At 40.8% G+C, this 12429-nt stretch overlaps 1 protein-coding gene across 4 annotated transcripts in view; it reads right to left on the reverse strand.

Annotated features, from left to right (window-relative positions):
* LOC102045936 (hook microtubule tethering protein 3) overlaps window positions 1–12429 on the reverse strand; it is a 94189-nt gene that overhangs the window by 27075 nt on the left and 54685 nt on the right. For all 4 annotated transcript variants that reach the window (XM_055698861.1, XM_055698859.1, XM_055698860.1 and 1 more), the window contains exons 11-15: window positions 11304–11505; window positions 7890–8000; window positions 4985–5072; window positions 4319–4388; window positions 331–471 (exon numbers count right to left, since the gene is read on the reverse strand). In XM_055698861.1, the coding sequence (XP_055554836.1) occupies window positions 331–471; window positions 4319–4388; window positions 4985–5072; window positions 7890–8000; window positions 11304–11505 (612 nt within the window). The remainder of the gene's footprint in view (window positions 1–330; window positions 472–4318; window positions 4389–4984; window positions 5073–7889; window positions 8001–11303; window positions 11506–12429) is intronic.

The following is a 12429-nucleotide window of genomic DNA, read 5'->3' on the forward strand; positions in this document are numbered from 1 at the left end:
AAATGCTCTGTCTCTTGTCCTGCTACTGCACATCACGGAGAAGAGTCTTACTCCATCTCCTTCAGACCCTCCCATCAGATATTTATAAACATTAATAAAACCCACCCTGAGCCTTCGCTTTTCCAGGCCACATAGTAGTCTCTATCCCTCAGACTCCTTATACGAAAGATGCTGCAGTTCTGTAATCACATCCTTGTGGCCTGTCACTGGACTGACTCCAGTAAGTCCATGTCCTTCTTCTACTGGGGCAGCCAGTATTGCACACAGTACAGTCAAAAGTGTATGTAATTGTTAGAAAAGACAACAGAAACAGGCGACAAAACTTGTTACCTGTTTTCTGTCTCCAGTTCGTTCTTCCGTAAATTTGCATCATCAAGAAGGCTCTGTAACAAGGCGATCTTTTCATTGTCTGAACCTTCTTGGTTCAATTTTAACATCTTGTTCTCATGCTGAAGGCGAATGAGTTTCTCCCTGAATACATAAAAAACAGTTTTTTAGAAAAAAGTACACCAGTCTACAAAGAAGAAAGCAACTTACCACAGAAGGCGTAAATGTAACAAAAATAATCTTTACCTATTTAAGGGAGACAACTGAAGCAACAATCATGTCATCAAACCCTCAAACACAAACCTGATTAGAAGAGTTGTAATTGTAGAAGGCACAACACAAGGAAGTTGCCTGAATGCCCTTTTTATAGCTCAGAGTACAGAACAGATTTATAGGTAGAACACGGAGAACGCAAAGCTTCGTGCCGAGTGTTACAGGAGGTTGTAATCTCAGCTGTCACCAAACTACTGCATGAACCTGAGCAAGTCACGTCTACCGCGTTGGTCTGTTTTAACAGAATAATTTAGGTTGGAAAAGACCTTTAAAATCATTGAGTTCAACTGTAAACCTAACACTGGCAAGTCCAACACTAAACCAGGTCCCCAAAAGTGCCACACCTACATGTCTTTTCATTAGTTCCAGGGATGATGACACAACCACTTCCCTGGGCAGCCTGTTCCAAAGCTTGACCATACTTTTGGTGAATAAATTTTTCCTGATATCCAATTGAAACCTCCCCTGGTGCAACCTGAGACTGTTTTCTCTTGTTCCATCACTTGCTGCTTAGGAAAAGAGGCTGATACCCAACTCCTTACAACCTCCTTTCAGGTAATTATACAGCACGATAAGGTCTCCCCCTGAGTCTCCCTCTTCTGTACCTCAGCCGCTCCTCAGAAGACTTGTGCTCCAGACCCTTCACCACCTTCATTGCCCTTCTCTGGACACGCTCCAGCACCTCTACATCCCTCTTGTAGTGAGGGGCCCAAAACTGAACACAGTAGTTGAGGTGCAGCCTCACCAGTGCCCAGTCCAGGCGGATGATCCCTTCCCTTGCCCTGCTGGCCATGCTCTTTTGGATACAAGCCAGGATACTGTTGGCCTTCCTGGCCACCTGGCCACACTGCCAGCTCATATCCAGCCAGCTGTTGACTAACACACCCACATCCTTTTCCACCAGGCAGCTTTCCAGCCACCCTTCCCCAAGCCTATAGCCTTCCATGGGGTTGCTGTGACAAAAGTGCAGGACCTGGCACTTCTCTTTTTTTTACCCAGCAAACAGTACACACATTCAAGTCATGAGCAGCCAGTTTCTTCAGGAGAATGCCGTGGGAAACAGTGTCAAAGGCTCTACTAAAGTCCAGCTAAAAAAAATCCACAGCCCTTCTCCATCCACTAAGCAGGCCATCTTGTCATAGAAGGAGATCAGGTTAGTCAAGCAGGACTTGCCTGCTGGCTGGGCCTGATCACCTGGCTGCCCTGCACATGCTGACTGATGGCAGGATGATCTGCTCAATAACCTTCTCTAACACCAAGGTCAGGCTGACAGCCCTGTAGCTCCCCAGATGCTCCTTCCTGCCCGTCTTGTAGATGGGTGTCACATTTGCCAACCTCCAGTCCACTGGGGCCTCCCCAGTTAGCCACGACTGCTGGCAAATGATGGAAAGTGTTGTGGGGAGCACTTCTGCCAGCTCCCTCAGTACCCTCGGGTGGATCCCATCCAGCCCCATAGACTGGTGTTTGCTTAAGTGGTGTAGCAGGTCGCTGACCATTTTCCCTTGGTTTATGGGGGCTTCATTCTGCTCTCCATCCCCGTCTTCCAGCTCAGTGGGCTAGATACTCCAAGAACAATTGGTCTCACTATTAAAACCGAGGCAAAGAAGGCATTACATAGCTTAGTCTTTTCCTCATCCTTTGTTACACACACCTAATAGAGGATGCAGATTCTCCTTAGCCCTCCTTTTGTTGCTAACTTATCTACAAACACATTTTTACTATCTTTTACAGCAGTAGCCAGATTAAGTTCTGGTTGGGCTTTGGCCCTTCCAATTTTCTCCCTACATAACCTCATGACATCTCTGTAGTCCTCCTGAGTTGCCTGCCCTTTGTTCCAAATGTTTTCCCTCTGAGTTTCAGCCAAAGCTGTGTTTAGGCAGGCCAGGTTTCTTCCCTGCCAGCTTGTCTTTTCACACAAGGGACAGCCTGCTCCTGCACCTTTAAGACTTCCTTCCTGAAGAATGCCCAGCCTTCCTGGACTCCTCTGCCCTTCAGGACTGTCTCCCAAGGGACTCTGTCAACCAGGCCACTAAACAGGCCAAAGTCCGCCCTCCAAAGTCCAAGGCAGCAGTTTTGCTAACTGCCCTCCTTACTTCTCCATGAACTGAAAAAACTATCATTTCATGATCGCTGTGCCCGAGATGGCCTCCAACCATCACAGCACCCACAAGTCCTTCTCTGTTCACAAACTATGGGTCCAGTGGGGCACCTTCCCTAGTTGGTTCCCTCACCATGTCAGGAATTCATCTTCCACACACTTCAGGAAGCCCCTAGACTGTTTCCTCTCTACTGTATTTCCCACAGACATCTGTAAAGTTTAATTCCCCCATGGGAACAAGGGCTAGTGGCCATGAGACTTCTCCCAGCTGCTTATAGAATATTTTGTCTGCCTCTTCATCCTATTTGGGTGGTCTGTAACAGATGCCTACCATGGTATCAGCCTTGTTGGCCTTCCCCGTGATTCCCACCCATAAACACTCAACTATTTAATCATCATCAAGTTCTGGACAGTCAAAATACTCCCTAATATACCGGGCTACCCCACCACCTCTCCTTCCTTGCCTATCCCTTCCAAGGAGTTTATAGCCATCCACTGCAGCACTCCAGTTGTGTGAGTCATCCCACCATGTTTCTATGATAGCAACTGTACCAGTTTTCCAGCTACACAATGGCTTGTAGCTCCTGCTGTTTGTTGCCATGCTGTGTGCATTGGTGTAGACGCACTTCAGTTGGGCTACTGATCCTGTCACCTTTTTTTGGTAAGAAACCCTAATTCTGATGTGACCGTTCTCAGGTGATTCTGTGGTTTTTAATGCATCAAGAACTTAAGCATCTTAGCTGCCACATGCATCTCCATCCCCTGCCTCCACTGAAATGGCTAAGGTGCTGAGCACATTAGTACAGGGACATCCAACTGTGCTTACTGTGGAGCAGACTGAAGGGCCTTGCAAGCACAATCCCTCACGCACACAGTGTGCTGCCCCCAGGCTTATCTCTACTGAGTCTGGTTTAATTCCTTTCCCTCTTCAAATCTAGTTTAAAGCTCTTTCAATGAGGCCTGCTAACTCCTCCCTGAACTTGTTGATATGCTGAGCTGCAACTCACAAGCCACAGACAGAATCTGCCTCACAAAACTCACTTATTTGGTCCACAGATCTTCTCCATGATATGGAGAAAGCTGCTTGGACATAGACCCATGCTCTGTCACCCCAGAGGGAACAAGAGAGCAGCAGTAGCTATTCCTATGCATAGGCCACCTTGTGCAGTCTTCCCCCTCCATCAGCAGAAGCAGTGGCCCTGATCTCCATACCAGAAAGTTTCAGTCCTACAGCAGCCACTGCTACTGTCCACCTCTGTCAAGCAGGTATGGAGGCCAAGTTTAGCAGCTGCAAACAGTCTGCATAGATGTATGCTTGCATAAACTCCAGAATTAATCTTCAGAAGCCAAAGATGATGAGTCACTAAAACCACAGGCAATGCTTGGGTATTTATGGCATTTAGGGTCCTGTCCTCTCTCACACAATCATTTGGAACGTTTATGCAGTAACTCCATACTTCACAAACTGCCTCAAAACATTATTCTGTTCTTTAGCTTTGTTCAGAAACAACAAAGAATTGCTCTTGTAGTAAGGTACAGAAGCTTTATAACACTGAAAATGAACTAATCATCTCTTGGCACGTTGTGTAGGTTAGTAGAACAAAGCACACATCAGCTTACTTTATTTCAGGAGTAACAATTTCTGCTGCTAAACTGTCTGAAGTCTCTTGTCTTCCCAGAGGCATCAATCCTACGTTAGGAAAAGTAAAAAATTCAGCAAGTAGACCAGTAACTTTCTTTAAAAGACCAGAAGTAAACATTGTTCTAGAAGATTACAGTTTTAGAGTAATGCTAGGCAATGGAAAATGACACAAAGTCAGGCTACAGCAAGAGAAACAGACAAGCACAATTCCATTTGGAGAATAATAATTATTTCTGTCTTCATCCGTTCTGATAAAGTAATTTTGCAGTGTATTTTCTGCTCATTAGCTTATCTAAAAACTACAAAGTGTGCAGCATTACACGTAGAAATAAATTGCAACACATGAAACATCATACACATGAGAAAAACTTTCTTTCTCTGAAGAAGATTATATAACTACACAAAATCAGATATACAGTATAAAAATGTCAAACTGGGGAGGAGACTAGCATTTCTGACGGACTGAAATAACATTTGAGTTTTCAAATGCTTAAAAAGCTATGAATAGCTGAAGCAGCTTTTCACTGTTCATCTCAGAAGAGCTTATATTTGTTCTGTGTTAAATAAAAGCACATTCAATGCTCTCCAGAGAAGTCCCACAACTTTAGAAAAGGATGCATTAGATCTCCTTATTTGTCCTTTACCTGTAGTGGTGAGCTGACCCTCCTGAGCTTGTACACATCTAAGCTCTTCAATAGTTTCTTTCAAAGAATCCCTTTCTGTTCTTAATCTCTGAATAATTGGAAAGAGAACGAATATCAGTCTTGGCACTAAAAATCCATCTCTAATAGTACATAAGTCACCAGAAGACACAGCCTTCAACTGTTTACAAAGAATTTAATGCAACTCTAGAGATGACTTTCAAATCAAGGCATCTCAGTCTATTTTGCAACAGATTAAACAAATACTATATATTTTACATGAACAACAGTGTTGGTTTTTTTTGAGAAGGGTTGCTGCTCTGTATTACACTTATTGGGGGTAAAAATACCAGGGTATAAGCTTACAAAATTAGGATATTAGTGACACCGAGTTCTGGGACCAGGTGGTAAACATCACCCACTGTGGCCAGTCATCTTCCTTTTCCCTCTCATCAGGACTGGGAAAAATTAAGTTAATTATAAGTCCATAGATTTTTCCCTCCCTAAGAAGCCAAGCAGCTGAGTACACAGTCAGCATAATAAATAAAATGCATTAACTTTGTTTTGTTTGTCTTTCCACAGTACAAGTGAGAGCAGCATTTCCATATCCCCTTTCTCCTGCGTGTCAGCTGGCCTTGCCATTTACCAGCATCTTAGCTATGAAAAAAACCCCAGGTGCTTGAAGATCAGTCCAAAGAGAACTGAAGAACATGACTGGACCACTTCGGGATCTTGATAGATGGGCTCCTCTGTAGCATCAGTCAACTATTCCCCCAATTTGGCACAAGTCTCCTTTTAGCAAAAAATGAGAATCCACAGGTAGCATCAAGTTTCTGTCCAGAAGGTTGCCAAGATTCAAAAATGAAAGGAGACAATGGCAACTATGTAAAGATCCAAGCTGTAGCTTGCTCTAAAATCAGGCATGTCCAGTCTTACTAAAAGGTCCAGGACAGACCTTGGCTCTGCGCAAGTATGGAGTTGTCAGCCAACAGCTCCCTTGCATTTAATCTTATTAACAGTTTAATTCAGGTAGATTTTATATGTCAGACCAAATGGATCTCGGACCTGGAATCACTTTGGCTAAGAACATTTTGATGAGGTGTGACAGAGGCTTCTACTGTATTTCTGAATCCTGCAACAAGAACTCATGCAACTGTCAGAACAATCTGAATAAAGCATACAATCTATTAGCACTGAAAACCATTTCACAAACCCCACAGGTGAAAAAACTTTTTACCATAAATACTACAGAAGAGACATACAGAGGAGTACTCAAACTCAGCTACTTAAAACAAGGATTCTGCAGTCTGCTAGCATCAGTCAGAAATACCAAGTTGATTAATCAAATGCTAGAATATGCTCTAGGGCTTCATTTGAACATTGCAGATGAAGTCAACTCATCAAATTATCTTAGTACTTGTATAAGTACAAAACACCACAGAGGTAAAATGCCAAGCTACACAGCTGAAGATATCAAACACACTACCACACTTTGCCAGAACATAAAGACAAGGACAAAACCAATTTCAGTAATTGTTTCCAAAGTATAACTGACAAGATACCTCTATGGACAACCTTACTGACAGGTATGTGACAATAAGCAACTGAAAGAGTTATTTTCTACTGGTGTTACCTACTAATTCAAATGTTGAGAGACTTCAGCTGTAATTTACTTCTCACAGGTGCGTATCTATTCAAAAGAATGCATTGAAAAACAACATCACCCCTAAAATGCCATTTACCAGGAGGTAATACAGAAAAGTATATGGCAATGGCCTGCAATTCAGATCCTTTGTGCAAGATGAAATGGTCCACCAAGCAATGGGTAAGCCACAGACACAATCTTACCATTGTTAAACATAACAAAACTGGAAAACGAAACTTTAAATAAAGAGCAGAAAAAAAAAAGTCAAGCACAATATGAATACAGTTACTATGGACATTCCAATCTGAACTGAGGGGCATATGGACATGATAAAGGGCAAGTGTTCAGAATAGTTTGAAAATTTAATAGAATATGGAAATCAGAGACCTACGAACAGAAAATAACTGAAAACTTTCAGTTCAAAGCCAGTTCAGGGGCTGGAAATTTTGGAAAGAACTGAACAGGAAATACGACTATTGAGGGAAAAGAAGATTCTGATGGATAGATGGACTTATACTTGAAACAAGCTTAAGAAATTGCTAACTCAAAGTGCCAGCCTTGGTCTGAGGTACTTTGAGGCACCTGCATATACATTCCTAAGAAACAAGCTGAAATAAACTGACGGGAAACAATAGTGTGCAAGAGAAGTCTGAAGGATTGGTCTCGGCAAGAGAGGACAAAGCAATTAATTGCAGAATCACTAGCAGCAAATGACAGAGAGGAAGGGAATAGACTGATGTATTCCATGTTGGCAATACAAGATAGATCACAAGGACCTGTCATAAAAGGTGAGATTGACACAAAGGACTTGTCCCTCAACACGACCCCTAAGCCTCTAGCTGCAGTAGTCATGACTCCACAAAGAGAAGCATGTTGCTGGTACCTCAAAGAATGCTTTAGAAAAAAAATGCAACAGGAGCTTAGTTCTAGGATGATACTGCAGAAATCCTACTTTAAATAGTTTTTCAGAATACATTACAATTACCTTAGGTGTTTATTAACCTTCTCATGGTAAATGGTTAGGAAACAACCTCAGATCCCAAATATTAAAGCTTTTCCTCTTAAAAATGGGTTATGTATGTTTCAGTTTTCAGGTTTAAAAAGAATCTTGTACAAAAACATCAGAAAATTGTAAGTGAAAAAAAAGACCTCCTAATTTAAAAAGCTTGCTGTAAATAGCTAACTATGATTAACATATCTCTGTATTATAAAGGACACAAAGTTGCTACCACTACTACCAATAAATAACACCTTGGCACTTACATCTTTTTCTTTTTGGAGGCTGTCTACTTTTTCTTTCAGTCGTTTGCATTCATAATCTAATTTATCAGCTTTCTTGGATTCTTCAGATAACCTGTTTTGTAGTTCAACTGCCTGTGAGAACAAGAATCAATAATTTGTCTGCAAATATTAGAATTAAAACAAAATACACAAGACAAAGTAGCCAATTACCATGCACCACCAGTCATGTTGTAAACAAGTGAAATAGTTACCTACAGGACATACTAAAAACTGCTTTCATCAGTTGTTCTGTGTTTCAGCAAAACCAACAGCATTCAAATATTAGGTCTCAGCACAAGCAAAAGAAGCAAAAATTGTGAAACCAAGCATGGTTTACAGAAAAAAAGCTATATAGTTCTATGGATCAAAGAACTTAGGAAAAGTAGAAAAATCCCCCTGCATTCAGAGAAGCCTAGGATAAAGAAAAAAAATGAAGAAAGCAAATTATCTACACCTTTTGTTAAGTCTGTTTCACAAGCCTCACTCAGAATTCAAACATCAGCTTATGAAGCTAGGTAACATTTCCTAACTTGAGATTTTCCTAATAATTTTTAATACACTAATATAAAGATTCAGCCACAGGCTCATAAACAGTTCTCTTTACTTAAGAAGGAAACATTGATAACAAAGTCATATGTATACTTTCAACTACAGATCAGTAAAGAATTTTTAAAATTAAATGAACAGAAATCTGAAAGCTGAGCAGAAATGATCAGTGAACAGGGAGGCAAATGAGTGAGGTCTTGCCTTTTCAAAACTCTCAGCCTTTACTAGCAAAGGCTTATTCCCAGAACATTAGTAAAGCTCATAACACAGAGAGCACGGAAGCAAGTAAGCTGAATAAAGACTGATCTGCAAACACAAAAGCTAAATGAAGACTCAGCTAAAGACATACAGCTTCTAATGAAGTAATTCATAAGAAGTCTTTTTCATGGCTTTTAGATTACAGAGAAAGTAATTTAAATTGTGAAGCAAAGCAGTAGCCATACCTACGTTAACACTGCCTAGTGGTTCTAATTACCTTTTATTTTCAAATAACTACCAAGTCTAAAAATCTGCATGGTCTCAGAGAAGGACTTTACTGGTTTTGTTCTTAAATTACAGCCTGCAAAAACCCCACAGACCTGCCATTTCTGAGATTATCAGATTAAAATCATACCAAAACATTAAGTATGAAAATATTTAGTTTCTCAGATGTGACATCCATCACCGGGGCTATCAGAATAACTGCAGGCATTAAAAAATGCAGGCCTTCACCTGCAATTGTGCCCCCACTTGCAAAACAAGTATATTTTTTTCACTTCATATGGAAACAAATGCATTAATGTTTGCAATCACTCATGCTATGGTAACGATAATATAGAAAACACAGCAGGAAATAAATTGTCTTGAATCAGGACTTAGGAGTGTACAGAAAGGTACAGCTAACATGGTGATGCAGAGTACTCAGCATTATCTGACATGTGGAATGAATAAAGCAGGAATCTTGCAGCAAAGAAAAGCATGACATACTGTTAAAAAATATTGCAGAATGCACATGAACAAAGGGGCTGAATTAAAATAAAAAAAAATCCTGGAGTCTTCATATTTCAATTCTTCATGCTGCAATAAAAAGTTTCTTAGAGAATGCTTGTGCTTCCTTTCAGAAAAGTGAACAAAAATTCTTAAATAATTGCTACCATATGTCCCACCACAATGCATCACCACTAACCTCATCTCAAAAATTGCTGGGTTGGGTGAAGGTGTGATTTCCTTGCATATCATTATAGGAGTTTGAATCAAGCACTTTCATCTGCACAGCACAGAGCTTCTAAGTCAAAGAAAGAAATAACTCCTCTGACAGCATCATCATGAGTGGGGTTGGATCCTTCACACACCAGATAAGACACATTCTACTACAGGAGCACACTAGTGCCCAGCAGTGACACAGCATCAGAATCCTAATACCTGGCTTAATTCTTACAGCACAATTTAGGATTCCCAGAAATTAATTTTGTGACAGCTCATAATTCACAGGCATGTCTCAAAAGAAGCCCAGCCTTACATACATTGACACTGCATATTCATTTTGAGGCCCTGTGGTTAGGTGAAGAAAACTCATCTGTCATGAGACACCTGACATTTATTCCAGTCTCGGCCAGCAGAACAGTTTTGTATAGATTGACAGCTCCTCAGACAGGAAATCCTACCCATAAAACACAGGGAACAATGAAGAAAAGGAGGAGTACTTTTGCAGCACAAATGATGGGACTGACCCTTCCAAAATCCTTACCGCTGGTGAAATAAGAATAACCAGATGCAGATGTCAAGGTTACACAACTGTAACACATACTTAGCTGTTCAATGGAGTGAAATATTTGTTGCCAGTAAGCATGATACTACTCATGTGCAAGGCCATTGCTTTCTACATTCACTTTTCCTTTTGATTGTCTTATTGCAGAACTTGTACAAGAAAAGTTCTTTTTTTCTGGTGGAATCACTTAGACCATATTTACAATTATCCCACAGAGACTGAAGCTAGTTCTTAATAACAAAGATGGTCAGGTGCAGGGAAAGAGCTATGAGGTCTCAGGGACACCCATGGCTCTCAGGCTTGCAATGTTGTTAGTGGTTGTTTCTGTATTTTCGTTTTGCTGTAAGTTGACACATAGGGACCCTTGGGCCATGACCACTTCAGCTTACGAGCAGGCAAAAATACAGGGCAGGGACTACCACTTTAACAAACCACACTGTCTCGCCCCGTTACAAGCATTCCAGAATGATGTCATGTCAGTATAGTACAGAAGCAGAGAGACGATTAAGCACATCTTCCACCATTACAGAAACAGGTTCATACAGAACTTTTATAAGCAGGAGGATAAACAGATGCCTCTTACTTCAGCTGGGTACATATACACAATAGGCATGGTGTGCATCCTTCCCTCTTCATAACTGGACAAATAATCCAGACTTACCAGACAAACTAGAACCTTACAAAAAAGGAAGAGGATACTTAACTACAAGAATAACTTACCTCAGCTGTGGTGCATTTGTCACTGCTGGAAATTTCTAAGTGAAAAGTGGATGCTTTTTCTGAAAGAAGAGGCTTTAATTCAAGCCCCCCTACTAAACATAAATTAGGAATAATTTGAGGAAATAAACTTAACATGTTGATTTTTTAGAAGTAAGAAATACTTCTTTGTTTTTTGCTTATTGGCAAACTACTGTGAACTTGAAACAATGATAAGAATTGCAGGAAAAGAGAACAAAGGTATTACCTACAAAACATGGAAGTCTCCTAAACACAAGGAACTCTTTGTTCATACCTTTTTTACTTGAGGTGTTATGTAGCCATGTTATGAAGAGAAAATGTGGATCAATACAGAGAACTGTTCCATTGATGATGTTTGTTCTCACCTGTCTCTTGTATGTTTCCAGCTGACTGCGTGCTGCATTGGCCTTCCTTAGTTCTTCTTCCAGGCTCACAGTATTTTGCATATACATTGTATTCTTCTCTTCTAAGAGTTTCACTTGCCGTCGCAAATCACCCAGGTCTTCCAATTTCTTTTTGTATGACTCTACCTGGCTTTCTAACTTGGCCACTTTATCAGAAGAATGCCTGGAGGGACAGATTTGTGTCAAATTTGTACTCTGAAAACTAACAAAACTGTATGTCCTGAAGCTTCCTCAGTATTTTGCCTTAATGCAGAAGACATTGAGACATCATGGGAGAACAAGAAAGCAATCCTCCTATTACTAATGTTTTCACTTCTAAATTGTCCGCTTCCCTCCCACAACTCAAAGAGCTGCTGATGGAGGTAGTTTTAGACACTATCACTCTTCCTAACACAGCCTTCTTATCTGCTTCCAATCGTAAAATAAGTTTCAGCACCTTCACTCCCACACATTTCCTTTCATTTCTAAATCGATCCTCAGTCCTGCATTTCACAAGGGTAAAGAATAAAATTTTCTGCCCTTCAATTTGTTTTAATGATACCCAGGAATAAAATCATAAAGATCTATCTCCTGGGCAGCATGTACTTGGTGACACAGAAGTACCGTAACAGCTCTGGAGCCTGATTCCTTCTAAGAAAACCACAAACACACACAAAAAAACCTCCAACAAAAAACAACACAAAACACCAGGCTTCGTTTATAACATTACAGTTTTTTCAGTCCACCTGGTCCACTGCCAGGACAGCAACAGCCCTCACACCCCCAACCACCCACACCCTTGTTACTATTACTGCCCCCAGTTTCATTTTACCAACTGATTTACAGACTCAATTTCCTATGAAGTCTGGAGAATCCTCCATTAAATTGATGGTTCATTTATGGGACACTGAGTCAAGACAAATCTTAATCCCCAATGAAGTGCAGAGCCTCTCTGTGAAGCAAGGAATTACTTTTTGAACCCATGCTGCCCACACAGATAGTTTGTGGAATTGTGCAGCCTGATGGGCTCATTCCTTATATTAATCACAGAGGAGGTAAAGACAGCTTTGGTAAAAAGCTGCTGGTGAATTAGAAAAGGCACTATGAA

Source organism: Falco cherrug, chromosome Z (genome assembly GCF_023634085.1).
Source record: "Falco cherrug isolate bFalChe1 chromosome Z, bFalChe1.pri, whole genome shotgun sequence".
Lineage (NCBI taxonomy): Eukaryota > Metazoa > Chordata > Aves > Falconiformes > Falconidae > Falco > Falco cherrug.